At 41.2% G+C, this 21,776-nt stretch overlaps 1 protein-coding gene and 1 pseudogene across 1 annotated transcript; both read left to right on the top strand.

The window, feature by feature from the left end:
• Positions 1-21,776, top strand: part of LOC140848601 (dynein axonemal heavy chain 9-like) — a 162,344-nt pseudogene that overhangs the window by 94,802 nt on the left and 45,766 nt on the right.
• LOC140849027 (dynein axonemal heavy chain 9-like) lies at positions 11,428-21,701 on the top strand. The gene is made up of 5 exons (XM_073234822.1): positions 11,428-11,586; positions 12,731-12,833; positions 13,575-13,819; positions 21,196-21,357; positions 21,501-21,701. Exons 1-3 carry the CDS (start codon positions 11,465-11,467, stop codon positions 13,650-13,652), a joined length of 303 nt encoding a protein of 100 aa, XP_073090923.1. The 5' UTR covers positions 11,428-11,464; the 3' UTR covers positions 13,653-13,819; positions 21,196-21,357; positions 21,501-21,701.

Here is a 21,776-nt window from a genome sequence, read left to right on the forward strand (position 1 = left end):
TTTTTTGAGGAGCCTACTATATGCTAGATAATGTTCTAGGTGCTGGAGTTACGACAATAAGAAAAACAGAGAAAGATTCCTGTCCTTAGGACATTTATAGTGTGGAGGGTTGACATGACACAAAAGACAAATAATTAAAATATCTAGGATATTAAGTGGTGATCAGTGTTGTGGAGAGAAATGGAGCAGGGACAGGGAAGAGGAGGTAGGGGGAAGCATAGAGTTAGAGTATCAGGGAAGAGTTTTTGTGAAAATGACATTTGAACAAATAAATGCCTGATGGAAGTGAGCAAGCAAACTGTGCTGGCACTTGGGTGAAGAAGATTCCAGGCAGAGGACACAGCCAGAGCCAAGGCCCTGAGGCAGCGAGTGTGTTAGAAGCAGGATGGCTGGAGCAGGAGGGGTGCAGAGGGGAAAGTAGAAGGGAAAATGGATGCAAGGTCTGCAGATGTAACCAGATTGGCTTTGCGCCAAGTGAGGGTGATGCCACTGGAGAGCTGACTCTGGCACAATCTGATTTCCTTCTTACAAGGATTCCCCTGAGTGTGCTTTGAGAATACGGTGAAGTGATTACTGGGGGGAAGCAGAACAGCCGTTAAGGACAATGTCTCCTTTACCAGGTGAGTGACAATGGACAAGGAGGGTAGCAGCAGAGATGGTAAAATGAGGTAACAAATGAGAACCCACTTTGAAAATGAAGTCACTCTTCAAATGTAGGATGGTGATGAAATGGTGCAGAAGGAATGGCGAGAAGATAAGAAGAGAGGGCAGCTGGTGCTGCTCCATGCAGTCATGGCCAAATGCCATGCTGCAGAAATTCAGTGAGATGGTACAGATGAGCTCTGCACCCGGCTGTGGACTTGACTCCCAGGGCGTGTTCATGACAATGCAGAGCCCAGATTGCGGTGGGAAAGTCACATACTTTTTTTTTTTTTTTTTTTTTTTTTTTTTTTTTTTGAGAGGGCATCTCTCATATTTATTGATCAAATGGTTGTTAACAACAATAAAATTCAGTATAGGGGGGTCAATGCTCAATGTACAATCATTAATCCATCTCAAGCCTAATTCTCGTCAGTCTCCAATCTTCTGAAGCATAACGAACAAGTTCTTACATGGTGAACGAATTCTTACAGAGTGAATAAATTCTTACATGGTGAACAGTACAAGGGCAGTCATCACAGAAACTTTCGGTTTTGATCATGCAATATGACCTATAAACCATCAGGTCAAATATGAATATTCATTTGATTTTTGTACTTGATTTATATGTTGATCCCACATTTCTCCTATTATTATTATTATTTTTATTTTTAATAAAATGCTGAAGTGGTAGGTAGATGCAAGATAAAGGTAGAAAACATAGTTTAGTGCTGTAAGAAGGCAAATGTAGATGATCAGATGATCAGGTGTGTGCCTATGGACTAAGTATTAATCCAGGCTAGACAAGGGCAGCAAAACATCCACGGATGCAGAAGATTTCTCTCAAAGCAGGGGGGGTGAGGTTCTGAGCCTCACCTCTGTTGATCCCCAAATTCTCACCTGATGGCCCCCCTGCGACTGTGCCTGTCTTAGGTTGTTCCTCCCTTGAGGAATCTTACCCGTCTCTGGCTAACCAGTCATCTTCCGGGGCCATACAGGGAAATGTAAAGTTGGTAAGTGAGAGAGAAGCCATATTGTTTGCAAAGGTTAGCTTTTTACTTCTTTGCAGATTTATGCCCTGTGGCTTCTATGCCCAGCACTTGTCTCGAGGTATCTTTACCACCTGGAGGAATTATGATACTCGGTAAATTCGATATGAGGCACGAATTCTATTTAAAGTTTGTAATTAGGAAGGAAGAAGAAAAGCTATAGATGTAGCATATGAAGGAAACTTGGGAGGATTGATTATTTCTTTGACATATCTTCTTGTATAGTACCTTAAGTATGTATAGGTTTTAAACTACTAACTAATTTGCACACACATATTGACATAATAGGAATATGGTGACATAAACAAAGCAAATCTATAATTACCAACCATCTCCAGTGAAGCCAAGAAAACCATTTAGGCACCCTAGGCATTTGTGAAAATTTATCTATGATATGATGGATATTTTCCAACTGTACTTGAACCATCAGACAAATTAAAGCAGCCCATTTCTGGGATCTGTTCACATCCCATATGTTCTTTTAACCATAGATAGTCTATAGTCATGAGATTTTGGGGTGCTACAACTTGCACCCCTCCCAACTCCTGGTTGAGTTCCAACAGTACAGATCCAGTCAAATTCGTTGTCTCACTGTATGCACATGCCAGCCTAGACATCTCCCTCCTCCTTCTCATGGCAAGTCCAGGAGATGGTGGGCTGGATGCAGCCACAACCGCAGCATCGTCCGGATCCCTGTGGAGGCTTTTTGATGATCATCCCCCGGCACGAGTCCTCCAGAGAGTGCTGATGCCGGAAGCTCCTCCTCATATCGTATCTTAGTTCATTTTCTGGGTATCCAAGCTAGGCCTTGATCTTCTGCGTAGAAACAAACAGACCCTTTGCCCACACTTTGACATGCCCTCTATACCACTGTGCAGAACTCATTGGAGGTCAGCACACAGTAACTGCTTTTTTTTTTTTTTTTTTAATTAAGAGAAAGGAATATTATCAGAAAAGAGTACCTCCATAGCTGATCATCTGACACCCTTTAAGTGATCAACATTAAGGATATTTAAAGCATGCGTTGATCTTTGATTTACCAATAGTTTTATCCTGTTAAGGAGTAATCCCCCTTTTCTTTCTTTCTTTCTTTTTTTTTTTTTTTTTTAATTTTTAATCTACACTTACCTGAAGAATACTATGTTTACTATGCTCTCCCCTATATCAGGTCCCCCCTAACAACCACATTACGGTTACTGTCCATCAGCTTAGCAAAATGTTGTAGAGTCACTACTTGTCCTCTCTGTGTTGTGCAGCCCACCCTCCCCTTTCTCCCTCCCCCCCATGCATGCTAATCTTAATACCCCCCTTCTTCTTCCCCCCCCTTATCCCTCCCTGCCCACCCATCCTCCCCAGTTCCTTTCCCTTTGGTACCTGTTAGTCCATTTTTGGGTTCTGTAATTCTGCTGCTGTTTTGTTCCTTCAGTTTTTCCTTTGTTCCTATACTCCTCAGATGAGTGAAATCATTTGGTATTTCTCTTTCTCCGCTTGGCTTATTTCACTGAGCATAATACTCTCCAGCTCCATCCATGTTGCTGCAAATGGTTGGATTTTTCCACTTCTTATGGCTGAGTAGTATTCCATTGTGTATATGTACCACATCTTCTTTATCCATTCATCTACAGATGGACATTTAGGTTGCTTCCAATTCTTGGCTATTGTAAATAGTGCTGCGATAAACATAGGAGTGCATCTGTCTTTCTCAAACTTGATTGCTGCGTTCTTAGGGTAAATTCCTAGGAGTGGAATTCCTGGGTCAAATGGTAGGTCTGTTTTGAGCATTTTGATGCACCTCCATACTGCTTTCCACAATGGTTGAACTAATTTACATTCCCACCAGCAGTGTAGGAGGGTTCCCCTTTCTCCACAGCCTCGCCAACATTTGTGGTTGTTTGTCTTTTGGATGGCAGCTATCCTTACTGGTGTGAGGTGATACCTCATTGTAGTTTTAATTTGCATTTCTCTGATAATTAGCGATGTGGAGCATCTTTTCATGTGTCTCTTGGCCATCTGTATTTCTTTTTTGGAGAACTGTCTGTTCAGTTCCTCTGCCCATTTTTTAATTGGGTTATTTGTTTTTTGTTTGTTGAGGCGTGTGAGCTCTTTATATATTCTGGACGTCAAGCCTTTATCAGATCTGTCATTTTCAAATATATTCTCCCATACTGTAGGGTTCCTTTTTGTTCTATTGATGGTGTCTTTCGCTGTACAGAAGCTTTTCAGCTTAATGTAGTCCCACTTGCTCATTTTTGCTGTTGTTTTCCTTGCCCGGGGAGATATGTTCAAGAAGAGATCACTCATGTTTATGTCTAAGAGGTTTTTGCCTATGTTTTTTTCCAAGAGTTTAATGGTTTCGTGACTTACATTCAGGTCTTTGATCCATTTTGAGTTTACCTTTGTATATGGGGTTAGACAATGGTCCAGTTTCATTCTCCTACATGTAGCTGTCCAGTTTTGCCAGCACCATCTGTTGAAGAGACTGTCATTTTGCCATTGTATGTCCATGGCTCCTTTATCAAATATTAATTGACCATATATGTTTGGGTTAATTTCTGGGGTCTCTAATCTGTTCCACTGGTCTGTGGCTCTGTTCTTGTGCCAGTACCAAATTGTCTTGATTACTATGGCTTTGTAGTAGAGCTTGAAGTTGGGGAGTGAGATCCCCCCTACTTTATTCTTCTTTTTCAGGATTGCTTTGGCTATTCGGGGTCTTTGGTGTTTCCATATGAATTTTTGAATTATTTGTTCCAATTCATTGAAGAATGTTGCTGGTAATTTGAGAGGGATTGCATCAAATTTGTATATTGCTTTTGGCAGGATGGCCATTTTGACGATATTAATTCTTCCTAGCCATGAGCATGGGATGAGTTTCCATTTATTAGTGTCCCCTTTAATTTCTCTTAAGAGTGACTTGTAGTTTTCAGAGTATAAGTCTTTCACTTCCTTGGTTAGGTTTATTCCTAGGTATTTTATTCTTTTTGATGCAATGGTGAATGGAATTGTTTTCCTGATTTCTCTTTCTATTGATTCGTTGTTAGTGTATAGGAAAGCTACAGATTTCTGTGTGTTGATTTTGTATCCTGCAACTTTGCTGTATTCCGATATCAGTTCTAGTAGTTTTGGAGTGGAGTCTTTAGGGTTTTTTATGTACAGTATCATATCATCTGCAAATAGTGACAGTTTAACTTCTTCTTTACCAATCTGGATTCCTTGTATTTCTTTGTTTTGTCTGATTGCCGTGGCTAGGACCTCCAGTACTATGTTAAATAACAGTGGGGAGAGTGGGCATCCCTGTCTGGTTCCCGATCTCAGTGGAAATGCTTTCAGCTTCTCGCTGTTCAGTATAATGCTGGCTGTGGGTTTATCATATATGGCCTTTATTATGTTGAGGTACTTGCCCTCTATTCCCATTTTGCTGAGAGTTTTTATCATGAATGGATGTTGAATTTTGTCAAATGCTTTTTCAGCATCTATGGAGATGATCATGTGGTTTTTGTCTTTCTTTTTGTTGATGTGGTGGATGATGTTGATGGATTTTCGAATGTTGTACCATCCTTGCATCCCTGGGATGAACCCCACTTGGTCATGGTGTATGATCCTTTTGATATACTGTTGAATTCTGTTTGCTAATATTTTATTGAGTATTTTTGCATCTACGTTCATCAGGGATATTGGTCTGTAATTTTCTTTTTTGGTGGGGTCTTTGCCTGGTTTTGGTATTAGGGTGATGTTGGCTTCATAGAATGAGTTTGGGAGTATTCCCTCTTCTTCTATTTTGTGGAACACTTTAAGGAGAATGGGTATTATGTCTTCTCTGTGTGTCTGATAAAATTCCGAGGTAAATCCGTCCGGCCCCGGGGTTTTGTTCTTGGGTAGTTTTTTGATTACTGTTTCAATTTCTTTGCTTGTAATTGGTTTGTTTAACTTTTGTGTTTCTTCCTTGGTCAGTCTTGGGAGGTTGTATTTTTCTAGGAAGTTGTCCATTTCTTCTAGGTTTTCCAGCTTGTTGGCATATAGGTTTTCATAGTAGTCTTTAATAATTCTTTGTATTTCTGTGGAGTCTGTCGTGATTTTTCCATTCTCATTTCTGATTATGTTGATTTGTGTTGACTCTCTTTTTCTCTTAATAAGTTGGGCTAGAGGCTTATCTATTTTGTTTATTTTCTCAAAGAACCAGCTCTTGGTTTCGTTGATTTTTGCTATTGTTTTATTCTTCTCAATTTTGTTTATTTCTTCTCTGATCTTTATTATGTCCCTCCTTCTGCTGACTTTAGGCCTCATTTGTTCTTCTTTTTCCAGTTTTAATAATTGTGATGTTAGACTATTCATTTGGGATTGTTCTTCCTTCTTCAAGTGTGCCTGGATTGCTATATACTTTCCTCTTAAGACTGCTTTCGCTGCATCCCACAGAAGTTGGGGCTTAGTGTTGTTGTTGTCATTTGTTTCTATATATTCCTTGATCTCTATTTTGATTTGTTCATTGATCCATTGATTATTTAGTAGCATGTTGTTAAGCCTCCATGTGTTTGTGAGCCTTTTTGTTTTCTTTGTAGAATTTATTTCTACTTTCATACCTTTGTGGTCTGAAAAATTGGTTGGTAGAATTTCAATATTGTGGAATTTACTGAGGCTCTTTTTGTGAGCTAGTATGTGGTCTATTCTAGAGAATGTTCCATGTGCACTTGAGAAGAATGTATATCCTGTTGCTTTTGGATGTAAAGTTCTATAGATGTCTATTAGGTCCATCTGTTCTAGTGTGTTGTTCAGTGCCTGTGTGTCTTTACTTATTTTCTGCCCGGTGGATCTATCCTTTGGGGTGAGTGGTGTGTTGAAGTCTCCTACAATGAATGCATTGCAGTCTATTTCCCTCTTTAGTTCTGTTAGTATTTGCTTCACATATGCTGGTGCTCCTGTATTGGGTGCATATATATTTAGAATGGTTATATCCTCTTGTTGGACTAAGCCCTTTATCATTATGTAGTGGCCTTCTTTATCTCTTGTTACTTTCTTTGTTTTGAAGTCTATTTTGTCTGATATTAGTACTGCAACCCCTGCTTTCTTCTCACTGTTGTTTGCCTGAAATATGTTTTTCCATCCCTTGACTTTTAGTCTATGCTTATCTTTGGGTTTAAGGTGAGTTTCTTGTAAGCAGCATATAGATGGGTCTTGCTTTTTTATCCATTCTATTACTCTATGTCTTTTGATTGGTGCATTAAGTCCATTTACATTTAGGGTGACTATTGAAAGATATGTACTTATTGCCATTGCAGGCTTTAGATTCATGGTTACCAAAGGTTCAAGGTTAGCTTCTTTAGTATCTTACTGCCTAACTTAGCTCGCTTATTGAGCTGTTATATACACTGTCTGGAGAGTCTTTTCTTCTCTCCCTTCTTATTCCTCCTCCTCCCTTCTTCATATGTTGTGTGTTTTGTTCTGTGCTCTTTTTAGGGGTGCTCCCATCTAGAGCAGTCCCTGTAGGATGCCCTGTAGAGGTGGTTTGTGGGAAGCAAATTCCCTCAGCTTTTGCTTGTCTGGGAATTGTTTGATCCCACCATCATATTTAAATGATAGTCGTGCTGGATACAGTATCCTTGGTTCAAGGCCCTTCTGTTTCATTGCATTAAGTATATCATGCCATTCTCTTCTGGCCTGTAGGGTTTCTGTTGAGAAGTCTGATGTTAGCCTGATTGGTTTTCCTTTATAGGTGACCTTTTTCTCTCTAGCTGCCTTTAAAACTCTTTCCTTGTCCTTGATCCTTGCCATTTTAATTATTATGTGTCTTGGTGTTGTCCTCCTTGGATCCTTTCTGTTGGGGGTTCTGTATAATTCCATGGTCTGTTCGATTATTTCCTCCCCCAGTTTGGGGAAGTTTTCAGCAATTATTTCTTCAAAGACCCTTTCTATCCCTTTTCCTCTTTCTTCCTCTTCTGGTATCCCTATAATACGAATGTTTTTCCTTTTGTATTGGTCACATATTTCTCTTAGTGTTGTTTCATTCCTGGAGATCCTTTTATCTCTCTCTATGTCAGCTTCTATACGTTCCTGTTCTCTGGCTTCTATTCCTTCAATGGCCTCTTGCATCTTATCCATTCTGCTTATAAATCCTTCCAGGGATTGTTTCACTTCTGTGATCTCTTTCCTGACATCTGTGATCTCCTTCCGGACTTCATCCCACTGCTCTTGCATTTTTCTCTGCATCTCATCCCACTGCTCTTGCATTTTTCTCTGCATCTCATCCCATTGCTCTTGCATTTTTTTCTGCATCTCTGTCAGCATGTTCATGATTTTTATTTTGAATTCTTTTTCAGGAGGACTAGTTAGGTCTGTCTCCTTCTCAGGTGTTGTCTCTGTGATCTTTGTCTGCCTGTAGTTTTGCCTTTTCATGGTGATAGAGATAGTCTGCAGAGCTGGTACAAGTGACCGCTGGAAGAGCTTCCCTTCTTGTTGGTTTGTAGCCTTTTCCTGGGAGAATAGCGACCTCTAGTGGCTTGTGCTGGGCAGCTGTGCGCAGACAGGGCTTCTGCTTCCTGCCCAGTTGCTTTGGGGTTTATCTCCACTGTTGCTGTGGGCTTGGCCTGGCTGGGGCTGTTCCTCCAAAATGGTGGAGCCCCGTTAGAGGGGGAGCAGCCAGGAGACTATTTATCTCCGTAAGGGGCCTCTGTGCTCCCTGCTGCCCAGGGGGTTAGAGTGCCCAGAGATCCCCAGATTCCCTGCTTCTGGTCTAAGTGACCTGTCCTGCCCCTTTAAGATTTCCAAAAAGCACTCTCCAAACCAAAACAACAACAGCAACAATGAGAGAGGGAACAGAAAGGAAAAAAAAAAGAAAAAACACGCGATTTTTTTTTTTTTTTTTTCCTCAGGTGCCGGTCCCAGGCACCCGCGCACTGGTCCTGCTGCCCTGTCTCCCTAGCACCAGGGTCCCTGTCCTTTCAAGGCTTCCAAAAAGCACCCACCCACCGGTCCCGCAGGGAAGGAACGCTCAATATTCTTTGTCCTCAGGCACTGGTCCCACGCACCCGCTCACCAGTCCTGCCGCCCTGCCTCCCTAGCACCGGGGTCCCTGTCCCTTCAAGGCTTCCAAAAAGCACTTGGCAAAAAGAGAGAAAAAAAAGGGGAAAAACGCGCGATTTCTTCCGTCCTCAGGTGCTGGTCTCAGGCACCCACCCACCGGTCCCACAGGGAAAAATGCGGGATATTCTTTGTCCTCAGTTGCCGGTCCCAGGCACCCGCTCACCAGTCCCGCCGCCCTGCCTCCCTAGCACCGGGGTCCCTGTCCCTTTTAGGCTTCCAAAAAGCACTCGCAGAAAAGAGAAAAATAAAAGGGGAAAAACGCGCGATTTCCTCTGTCCTCAAGTGCCGGTCTCAGGCACCCGCCCACCGGTCCCGCAGGGAAAAACGGGGGATATTCTTTGCCCTCAGGCGCCGGTCCCAGCCACCCGCTCACCAGTCCCGCCACCGTGCCTCCCTAGCACTGGGGTCCCCGTCCCTTCAAGGCTTCCAAAAAGCGCTTGCCATAAAGAGAAAAAAAAAAAAGGGGAAAAACGCGCGACCTCCTCCGTCCTCAGGCACCGGTCTCAGGCACCCGCCCCCAGGTCTCGCAGGGAGAAACGCGGGATATTCTTTGTCCTCCGGCGCCGTTCCCAGGCACCTCCTCACCGGTCCCGCCACCCTGCCTCCCCAGCAACGGGGGCCCGTCCCTCTAAGGCTTCCAAAAAGCGCTCGCCAAAAAAAAAAAAAACTGCTCCGGTTTCTCTCCACCCGCCGGGAGCCGGGGGGAGGGGCGCTCGGGTCCCGCCGGGCTGGGGCTTGTATCTTACCCCCTTCACAAGGCGCTGGGTTCTTGCAGGTGTGGATGTGGTCTGGATGTTGTCCTGTGTCCTGTGGTCTCTATTTTAGGAAGATTTTTCTTTGTTATATTTTCATAGCTCTATGTGTTTTTGGGAGGAGATTTCCACTGCTCTACTCACGCCGCCATCTTGGCTCCCGCCGAAAGTCACATACTTTTATGTCTCCTGTGTGTAGTGCCTTCAACATCAGCATGTTTGCTGGAACTTAAACTTCTGCGCCTGCAGTTCTGCCTACAAATGGAAGGACTTGCTACCATTCCATCCTCAATGTGACTTGGAGCAAAGCTTGGCCAAGAAGGGATCAAAATGTGTATGCCTTTTCCAGGGTTGGGGGGGCTCTCTTACTTGGGAGTACTTAACATCATCCTTTTGAGATAATCCAGAGCATTCCAAGGCCACTTCTTGCTGACATGCTTTTCTTCTCAAAATCCTAGAAGCACACAAGATTTAATCAACCCAAATTACAGGGTCTGCTTAATTCCAGGCATTGACTCGAATATCACCACTTTGGGAGGAGGAGAAACAAGTCTTCCTAAGGAGAGAATTTCCTACTAGAAGGACTGTTGCCCAGAACAGGCCCTTGGCAGCCCATTAATTATATTTCATTTTGACAGATCTCATACAGAGTTGGTATGTCTTTAGGGGGGAAGAAGGTGCTGGGTTATTAATTGGTTGATAGTGTATGTTAATTGGATGCTAATTTAATTTAAATTTAATTCATATTTTAAGCACTTAATTCAACTCAGGACCTGAAAAATTAGAATATTCAAGCTTCTTGAAGGAACTTGTCTTTCTGTCACCTTCCTATGTCTATTGACACTTTCTCCTTGTTTACAAACTTGTTTTTTAAGAGAAGAAATCAGATGGTTCTTAGCACTCCAGCTGTAATTGGAACTGTTGGTTCTTGTAAAACATAAATATTTAATTGCTTTACTGGAAAGAAAAGACACATATATCCACCCTATTACTTAAAAGTTTGTTCTAAACAAGTCCTGTCAGGCTGGAAAATGGTGCTGTTTGGTTCTTTCCTCTGGCTGGATAATTGAAGAAATAGCTTCTCAAGAGAGTCTATACTTCGTCTCCAGGAAGGCACTGAGATGCCCTGATAGACGGGCCTCAGAACCTGCAGGCAGTGGGGCAGTGCCCTTCATGATACTGGAGGCTTCTGGGAAATTACTCTGAGGCTGTTGTTTCTGTTCCCCCGCAGGAGAACCACGGGAGGTGAACTCTCTGAGAACACCTTTTATGACATACCCAATAATCCCTCTTACATCACAGGGGAAGGAGGGCCCCCACCTACCCCTGGGATGGGAGCCACAGCCTCACGCTCATCTGTGTCTAAGGTAGAGAGGCCAGATCTACCCAGGATCTGGCTATTTGTAGATTTTTGGAGGGTAGAGTATTGGGACCAGTATTGGGACTATGAAGGTCTCTTCCCATTCTGGTCTATAAACAACGAAAACGGGGGACCACAAGTATGATAGCGGGAGCATAGGCTTTGAAATTTAACTACTTTGGACTTGTTTCCTGACTCTATCTTAGAAGAGTCACTCTTCTAAGTCCGAGTTCCCTCATCTGTATATTGGGATGATAATACTAATCTTGCAGTGATGTTATAAGGATTCAATGAGATAATAAATGTTTGTAAAAACCTAACAGTGCAAAAATAAGATGTTCAACACCTGGCGAGTACTTCCCTGCTACTGCCAGGTCATTTCCAGCTTCTCCTTCTGGTTCTGTGGGGTGCCTGAATCTAGTAGTAGCTGCCACCATCGTTCGCAAGCCTGAGCACATTGCACCATTGCTTGACCTTGACATCCATATTCGCTGGGTACTAGCACCTGCGGTTTGAACTTCCCTGTTTCACTAACTGGCTCTCTTCCTCAGCTGTCCTGGAGAAGCCTCTAGAAAAGAAGGCTGGCAGAAATTATGGCCCCCCAGGCAACAAGAAGCTTATGTTTCATCGATGACATGAACATGCCCGAGGTTGATGCCTATGGGACTGTGCAGCCACACATGGTCATCAGGCAGCATCTGGACTATGGCCACTGGTAAGAGCACACGCAGAGGGGGTGGGAAAGGCCTAAGGCAGAGCCAAAGCCCAGTCTGTTCTGCTGGGGCTGCCAGCCTCAATTTATCTCTGGTGCCAGCTGAGAATCCCCATGGCAAACTGCATTCCTCATAGGCTTCTGTTTTCTAGAAAGCTCTTTCAGAAAGGGCATTCAAACCCACATAAAAGGCTTGGCCAGAGAAGATACATGGCTCTCATGTAAGGAAAAAAGCCTCCTCTTTTAGATTCATGGCCACAAATCTTAACTGAGAGGTAGAAACTTCCCAGGGATTGTCCCATACTGCCTATGCATGTTCACATCTCCACTCTCAGAAAAGTCGGTTTCATATCTTCTCTTCTCGCCTCAAACCTCCCACCCACCTCCACAAATGATCACACACGCCATCTCCATTTCTTGCTTGCACAACTTACTTGCACCCCCATGCATCTTTCTGTCCCTCCTGCTGACACATCTTCCCTGAGGCTTAGCTGTCTACCGCACCTTAACCCCACTCTCTCCAACCTCCTGAGATCCTCACTCCATCATCTAGCCCCCCTTTTCTCCTGATTAGCTCCTTCTCACCAGTATTTTAACTTGCATAAATTTCTCTATTGAGTTCAGGAAATGATTTTCTAGTTACTGTTCTCTCTCTCCCTACATAACCAGATTTCTCTGCTGTTTTCATGTCCTCCTCTCCCACTCACTCCCCGGCCCACTATTATTTACTTTCTGTTTTCCTCAACTTTACTGAGCTGTTTTGCCCAACTGCTCACTGTGTCTTTATGTGAAGTCTGACAGACCTCAGATGTGGGTCATTATCTTTCTTATTCTCTTGACAGCACTTGACATGGCTGACGGCTCTCTCCTTTTGGAAATACTGACTTCCTTTGCTTTCTGAGGTGCCACACACCCCTGAATTTCTGCCTCCCATTTTTCTTAGTCCATCCATATGGTCTCTTCTTCCTATGCTATTCCATAGATATTAGATCCCAGGATCTGGTCTCTTTTCAGTCTCTACCAATGGACCAAGACATTCATGTACTCAAGTGCATGAATAATAGGGCACAGCCCACCACACCTTTACAAGGCATTCACCTGCCTGGGCCCTCACACAACTCTAACCTGTGGTTTCTGACTGTTCCAGGTATGACTGTAACAGGCTGTGCCTAAAGGAGATCATGAATGTACAGTGTGTTTCCTGCATGAACCCCACTGCAGGCAGCTTCACCATCAACCCACGGCTTCAGGTATGGAAGTAGCCAGTATCTGAGTCCTAAACACTCCCTTACCAGGGCAGATGTCCCTTGATTTTAAGTAATAATTGGCCCTTCCCCTGTCCAGCTTCTTAAAGTGGTAAATCATACAGGTTAACCTTCATCAGACTATGACATGACCTTTGTTGTGTAAAAACACCTGACTGAGGTGGGTGGGGACAATGTGTCTTCTGCAGCAGCTAGTATCAAATACCCCAGTTAGGACCAACTGGTGTCTTGGACCACCAGCCCGCAGTAGTATTCACTGTGTACTCTGGAGAGGCTGGTGTCCTGTCTGCATTGCTGACTTGTATTTCTAGTGGGATGGAGAAACTCCTGGACCCAGAGTTATGAAGCTTTTAAAGCTGAAAGGGGTCATCAAGTTCATCTGATATCACTCTTTCTTCAGGATAAGAAAACTTCAGAGGGATGAAATGACTCTCTGAAGCTCATGTGGGTACTCAGTAACATTGAGATTTGGGCTCACATTCTCTGAGTTCAGGTTCTCTTCTTACTACCCCATACTGATGTCTTTGACCAAAAGTCCAAAGCCCATTATTCCCCCAGTCATTTTAGCTCAACCTAAGCTTGGGTTTAGGGTGAGAAATGTGACCAGTATGTAGAATTCAAAGCCTTATAGGAAGTCTTCATAGTGTTATCCAAATCCGGAGACAGTGATTTTTATTCTGTGGTAGATGTCTGACTCTGGGTCCTTCCATATACCTCTCTTCCCAGTGCAGTGCCATTTCAGTCTGTTTGTCCTCTCCTTCCCGGGAGCAGACGCCCTGTCCTCCATCTACAGCACCATCCTGAGTCAGCACCTAACGCCTGGAAACTTCCCAGCATCCCTGCAGAGGTCCGTTCCCCCGCTGATCGACCTCACCTTTAACTTCCACCAGAAGATTACCACCACGTTCCTCCCCACAGCCATCAAATTCCACTACATCTTCAATCTCAGAGACTTTGCCAAGATTTTCCAGGTAGGTCAGTCTGTGCCAGCTGAGATGGCTGAATAATGATCTGGTTTCTTCCATTCTAGTAAAATAGTAGTTAATGCCAAACTCTTAGGCAAGGGCTCAGTTCGTATGGACGCATGAACATAAAAAGGTAAACAGAGTGAGATAGGCCCCGTAAGGAAGGACTTCAGCAAAACAGAGTTCTGTTTGCTAATTACCTTATTTCCCAGTAAGCAGAATGCATTTTTGAGTTGGTTCCTTCCGGCTGGAGAGGGCTCAGCATCTTGGAGATAATGTCATGTAATGATTTCGGCACGCCTAGGAAAGAAAATGACACAGAAGACAGAGCTGAAGCTATTTTGCAGGCCCTGGTGGTATACCTGTTGTTCTTGGGATAAAAAGAAGTCCCCTAAATCATGCAGGAGAGATCTGCTTCTTGAAGAAGCCATATCATAATATCTCTAAGACACCATCTGCCAGCCCTTGGGATGCCTCACTTGTAAAATATCCGAGTTCTTTTCCAGGGCAAAGCCATTTCAGATCCTTGCTGCTGCTCATCTGAATAGTAATGGCCTATCTCTGCCCATCATTTCTAGTTGCTTGGCCCTTCACTGTCAGAGTCTCAGAGGGCAATGCAGCAGACCCTGGCCTCTCTTCCTCTTGGTCAGGTACAGCATCCTCACACGGCAGAGGCCACAACTTTCTAATCCTCCACAAGAATCTGCAGAAACTACTTTTCAGAGAGATCACTCCCAAGATTGCACCAAGCCATTATTGGGTGAAGGATGCCTTTCACACCAAGCAGAGGCCACACCTGTAGGGAAAGGTCAACAGGATCAGGGAGAGAAGCATGACCCTGCAGGGAGCACATGTATGTGTAATTCGTTACCCAGACTCTGGGGAACCTAAAACCAGCAAAGCTTCAGACCTGAGGACTCAGGGCCTGCATGTTCCAGCCAGGACTCTTGTTCATAAGGAGCAGAAGCCTAGTAAATGTTAGCTCAAAGATCCAAGAGCTGTGCTCAGAAAGGCTTTAGGGTTCTAAAGGTGGAGCCACTGAATCCACAGCAAGGTCAAGTCTCAGAATACATGTGAGTTGGCTCAGGGCAACATTCTTGGTCATATACCTCCCAAGAATAAACTCGGTTAAAAATGAAGAAGCAGAGACCCACAAAAATTATACAGACTTGCCTAAAACACCCAACCAGCCAGTGAAGGAAGTGGAAAGCCCGGGAGGGTAAGTCTTGTTTCCCTGGCCCCATTTCTCTACCTGCCCCAGGCAGGCTGAGTGGCAACCCCCTGGGCTCTATGTCCCAGCCAGGCATCTCTGCAGCTTGCCAGCTGTCAGCCACCTGCCACAAGTGTGGGAAAGCACATCCTCCATGGACCACATGCCTCCTTTCAACCAACAGTCCTTCACCCTCCTCTTCCAGAGGGGGTTTCAAGCTCATAGCTTGACCTCAGCCTTCCTGTGCTTCCCTCCCTCCCTGCCTGCTTGTCTACAGGCTTGACAGAAGAGCCTAAGGGGATGGTTGAATGCCCACTAGGAGACAGGCACTGCCCAGGGGGCATGCTGCTTTTCTTCATCCAGCTTGCTCCAAGGCTCAGTCATTCAGACCTCCTCTGCACTTGCTCGTGCTGTCCCCATCAGGACAGAATTTGATAGAGCTCTGAGCAGCAGCCATCGTTAACCATCCCCATCTCAGTGTCGCACATAACTGTCTTCGCACTTGACATGCTCACTTTGACTCTGCCTTTAATTGTCAGTCAGCCTGAGTGATTGGGGTAAGAAGGCTGATAAACCAGCTGACAGCACACCCCGCAGTCAGACACAGTCCTCGGATCAGGATTCCCGGCTGGTGCTTCTTCCTGCCCCATGCGTCTCATACACGGTGGATACCTGGGGGAGCTGGGAAGGAGAGAAGGGCTGAGATGTATGTATGGTGGAGCCAAAGGGACCTCATGTAATTTCTTTCTCTAAGATAAACTTTTATTAAAGTACAACATACAAGTAGAAAAGCATGCAAGTCATAAGCATACAGCTTGGTTAATTATCACAAAGCCATCACACCTATGTAACCACAACTCAGATCAAGAAATAGAACATTGCTATCATCGCTGAAGCTCCTGATTTTTCTTACTTCTGTTCCCTCTTTCCTCCTCCACCCAGAGGTAAATATTGTCTGAATTTCTAACATAATAAGTTATTTTGGCCTATTTTTGGACTTTATATGAATAGAATCATTTGATAAATATTCTTTTGTGTCTTCTGTTCAATATTATACACCTGTATATACAATCATGTTATTGGTAAATAATAATAATAACAATTTCTTTCTTTCTGATCTTTAAATCTTGTAATTTCTTTTTCTTCTCCTATTGTACTGGCTACAACTGCCAGTACAATGTTGAAGGGAAGTAGTGAGAGTGGCATCTCATTGCATTCTAAATTTTAGGGGGAAAAGTTTTTAATAGTTGACCATTAAATATGATGCTTACAGATTTTTGAGGATACTCTTTGCCAGATAAAGAAAATTTCTTCCTGTTTATAGTTTACTGTTTTAATCACAAACATATGTGGAAACTTAAAAAATGATTTTTATGTATCTGTTGAAGTAATTATATTGCTTTTTTTCTCCCCCTTTTCTGGAAATACAGTGTTACACTGATTATTTTTTCATGTTAGATCAGCCTTGCATTCCTATAATCCACCCAACTTAATTGCTACCTGCTGAATGTTTTATATTTTGTTGGATTCTATTTGCTATTTTTGTTCAATTTATGCTTTTATATTAATGAGATTGTCCTGTAATTACTTTTCTTCCAATATTCTAAGGTTATGAGGTCCTCATAAAATACACTGGGAAGCGTTCCCTCTTTTTCTACTCTCAAGAAGTTGTTATAAAACATTATATTGTGCCTTCCTTAAATGTCAGAAGAATTTACTGATGAAACTTTCTGTAGTTTTCTTCATGGAACATGTTAAGTTATGAATTCAATTTCTTTAATACCTACTAGACAATTCAGATTTTCTGTTCATTCATGTATCAGTGTGGTGAGATGCCAATGTCATCAATTTCTAATTTTTCAGCATAAAATTATCGATGATATTCCATTATTATGTTTTAATCATCTATAGTATCTCATATTATACCCTCTTTCTTATTCTGGATATTGATATATGTGTGCCTTTTCTGTTTTTCTGTTTTTCTCTTTTATCAGCCTTACTAGGGAGTTATCAGTTGTGCTGGTCTTGTCAAAGAAACTGGGAAGTATACCAAAATTAGGTTTTTATTTTATTGACTATCTCTATTTGACATCTGTTTTTTATGCTATTAATATTTGTTCCTTTCTTTACAATCTCTTTCTATTTACTTTGGATTTGGGGTTAGTTTGTTCTTTTTCTAACTTCTTGGCATGGCTGCTTGGGCCATTAACTGTCAGCCTTTCATCTCTTCTAAAACACTCATTTTAAGGCCAAAAATTTCTCTGTAATTAAACAATTAGCTGCATTATGCAAGCATTTTATATATTGTATTATTATTATCATTTACTTCATAAAATTTCTTAATTTCCCCTATACTTCTTTAACCTATGGGATACTTTGAAATATAGTGCTTTATTTTCCAAAATTTAGAGATTTTTCTAGTTATTTTTCTCTTATTGATGCCTGCCTAGCTTAGTTCTACTGTCAGAAAATACAATCAATATAATTTTATTCCTTTGAAGTCTGTTGAGACTGGTTTTATGTCCCAAAATATAAACAATGTGCACTTTTGAAAATAATGCATTCTGCATGTGTTGGGTGTAGTTTTATCTATAGGTCAGTTAGGTCAAGCTTGTAAATCATGTTGTTTAAATTGTCTAGATCCTTACTGATTTTTTTTGTTCTGCTTATTGTGTTCATTTCTAAGAAGGGTATGCTAAAATCTCACTGTAACTATAGACATGTCAATTTCTCCTTTTATTCCTGACATATTTATATATTTTGGAATGTTGTTAGATGCACACAAATTTAGAATAAGTATATCTTCCTATGGACTGACCCTTTCCTTCTTATTAAATGTACTTCTTTCTTTCTAAAAATGGTCCTTGATTTAAAGTCAACTTTCTATGGTATTAGTATGGCTACTCCATACTAATTTTTTAGTCAAACCAGTCATACTAATTCTTTTAGTCAGTATTTTCATGCTATGTTATTTTGGAACTTCTTATCCCACATTTTTCTATTTAAGGAAATCTTTATAGGCAGCGTACAGATGGACTTTTAAAAAATATTTTAAAATAATTTAATGATTTTTAAAAAAATCAGTGTCTTCTAATTAAAATGTTTTTAGTGCATTTATATTTGATGTTATTTTATATAATAATGTATTTAGACTACTTTACACTATTTGTTTTCAAGATGTCCTATTTATTTAACTATTTTCTTCTTTCTCTTATATTCTATCAAACTAATTTATATTTAAAAAATTCTTTTTATTTTCTCCCTTTTTTAGCATGCTGCACATTCTTTTGTAATTTACCTAATGGATACCAAATGCATCATTTTATCCTCTTTTCTTTTATGTTAACACTTTTATCAACTGTCATACAATGTAAGGATCTTAGAAAAATTTACCTCCCTCCAATTTTTGTGCTATTGTTATTTCTTTTAATTCAGTTTATATTGAAAACCCATAATACACTAATACTTTTGTCCTACTAAGTCTATGTTTATTTAGATTTACCAACATATTACTTTTCCCATGGCTCTTTATTCCTGCTGAATATTTGTTCTTCCTTTTGGAATCATTTTTATTCTGCCTGGAGAACACATTTAGTATTTAGTTTATATCTGCTAGACAAGAATCTCTAAGTTTTTATTTGACTGATGATATATTGATTTACTATTTCTGGAAGAATTTGGGAGGAGGTTTAGAATTCTAGGTTGGCAGCTATTTTTGCTGTACACATTGAAGGCATTATTTCATTGTTTTCTGGTTTCCATCATTTCAGTTGATAAATAATCTCCAAGTCTTATTGTTCCTTTGAAGTACACATATTTATTTTTTCACTTGCCTGATTTTGATATTTACTCTTTGTCTTTGATTTTTCAAAACTTTCACTTTTATGCCTAAGATGACTAAGGCAGTATTTTTTGTATTTATCCTGCTTAGTGTTTGTAGCACTTCTGAATCTAGTTCAGTGTTCAGTTTTAGAGATGATGCAGCCAGTGTGTCCTCAAATATTGCTTCTGCTTCTCTCTCCTTTTCTGGTTTCCCAGCATGTTTTGAGACCTTTTCACTCTGTCCTATGTCCTTTATGCTTTTTTCTTTTTTTTAAATTTTTTCTCATTGCTACCCAATCTGAATATTTTATGCTAATCTCTCTTCTCATTCACTAATTCTTTTTTCAGCTGTGTCTATTCTGCTGTTAGCCCTATTTGAAATGTTCTTAGTTTCAGTTACTGTAACCTTGGGGTAATTTTTAATTTGAGACTTTGCATTTGATTAATTTTAAAAGTTCCAGTTTTCTGAAATTCTTTACCTTATCATCTAATTTCTAGTCATATTCATCATAGTTAAATTCTGTGTCTGATTATTCTAAGACCTAGATCTCCTGTGGGTCAGTTTTTTTCTTTGGTTTTGGTCCTATTTCCTGTTATTCCCAGTAATTTTTGCTTGATTGCCAGACATTGTGAGGTTTTAAATGTGCAGATAATTTGAGGGTTGAGATGGCATTATTTTCCTTCATAGATTATATACTTCTGTTTCTGGCAAGCAGCTACCAGGGATTGAGAAGATTGAAGCTGAGCATGAGTTTCTGTAAGGATTGAATGATCTGTGTTCACTCATACCCCTAGTGTGTAACCCTTGGAGGCGGTCCCTTGGGGTTGTAGCTCTGACCCCTTCTTGGTAATCACTGAACTCCAGTTTTTATCCTCCCTTCTCCATGAGATGAGAAAACTCTGCTCAGTGTCTTGATCTCTCACTTGTATCTGTCTTCTCAGTTTCTGAAGCTACTGCTCATGATTTGGCAAATGTCTGAAGAGAAAAAATAGTGTCAAAGTTTGGGTTCATTTTTCTTCCTCCTCTTCTCTCTGGTATCTTAGCTCTGACTGCCTTGGTTACTTTCTAATGCCTCTAAAATGATTAAGCTTTAAAATAATTTTCCTGTTTTCTGTAGTTGACCTCACTGGGTTGGTGAGATCAGCTACTCTGCCATTGCCAAAAGCAGAAATCCTGATGGAGGTTCTTGCTATGTTACAGTAATTGAAGGTTTCAATACCAACCCGTTCATTCTTTCAGCAAGCATTCGTTGAGAATGTAGCATATGTCTGGCACCATGCTAGGTACTAGTAATACAATGATAAAAATAAATAACATCCAAATTATGTCTTTCAATTTCCCTGTCCTTTGAGACACTCACCAGGACCTGGAAGATGGAGACCTGTGTGAATAAAAATAATTTTAGAAACTAATAGTTCTTCTGTAATAGAGATTTATACATAAAGCATTATGTGGGGTGCATCAGAGGGAATGCTGTTGGGCAGGAAAGGTGATGTCATGCATGACTTCAACAAAGACATATCAATTAAGCTAGATCTTGAAATGTGAGCATAACAAGCAAAGCAAAAGGCATGAAGGTACAGAAAGTGTGCAGGGTTATTACTGTCAGTAATGAGGAACAACCAAATGGCCACTTTTCCTCTAAAACAAGAATGAGGGCAATGAAGGCAAACAGGTATAGATGACTTTGAAGTTACTGGATTCGTTGAGGTTGCCAAAGGGCTAATCTTGCTGGTCTCCATTTGTCAATGAAAGAGAAGGCTGAGACATTAGCTAAAAGCAACAGAGGAAAGTGACAGAAAAATTCAAAAAGAATAGTGAATATCTGGAACGACCCCTGTGGTACATAGGAAGTAGAACCTACTAGAGCTGAATAAATAGATTGCTGACCTGCAAAAGTTAACTATATTCATTTCCTCACTTGGTCATCAATTTTTCATAAGCGATTGTCACCAGGACTCATTTTCAAAGTGACGCTCGTAGAATTGAAATACAGCAGAGAAGCTACCTTTCCCCCCATTATTGTGGTGATTCAGAATGTAGTGGTTAAAATTCCAGATTGTCCCTTCAGGCACACCTGGTTTCAAAACCTTGTGGTTTTGAACTAAAGCCTTTTACTGCATGCCCTGGGAATGCTTCCTGTCTTTCTGAATCCCAATCTCCACATTATACAAAATGGATATAATAAAAATTGCTCTGTAGGGTCATCATGATGGGTAAGTGAGCTTTGTCTGGCGAAACACCCAGCACAGGACCTGTCACATAACTGGCTTCAATAAATTGTAACTGTTGCAGTTTTAAATTGTTGTTCATGGTTTTGTTTTGTTTTGTTGTCTATTCTCCTTAAAGGGCATTCTCTTCTCCTCAGTGGAATGTGTAAAATCCACACAGGACCTAGTAAAGCTCTATGTGCATGAATCAAATCAGGTTTATCGGGATAAGATGGTGGAAGAGAAGGACTTTAATCTTTTTAATAAAATCCAGAGAGAAGTGGTCAAGAAAATTTTTGATGTGAGTATTGCCTTACGAATTTTTCTTTACAGTTAATCATGTAACTGTGCAGCTGATCCCCCAAATGATAACATTTAGCTCATAAATGGGAAAAAAAATCAGAGATTAGATAAGGAAAGAAAATCTATCATTACTTTGCCAAGGTGAAAAATGTTGAGGCAAGAAGAGACCCAAATTAATCGTGGAATTTCAGCAGTAGAAAGAGATCTTCAGATCCAAGTACTCATCCTCTACTAACTCCTCTGAGCAGCATTTCCCAGGATGGTCGTCCCAGTTGACATGCCAGCCTCCCTGGAGATGCACAGCCTTTCCCAGAGCAACCATTTTGGAACTGCTAATGACTGAACGTATGGACCAGGTTTGAAATTTGGAACCTTTGGAACAGTTTTAAAGACTAGAAATTGATTCTAAGAATTATC

The sequence above is a fragment of the Manis javanica genome, chromosome 4 (genome assembly GCF_040802235.1).
Source record: "Manis javanica isolate MJ-LG chromosome 4, MJ_LKY, whole genome shotgun sequence".
NCBI classification, from domain to species: Eukaryota; Metazoa; Chordata; class Mammalia; order Pholidota; family Manidae; genus Manis; species Manis javanica.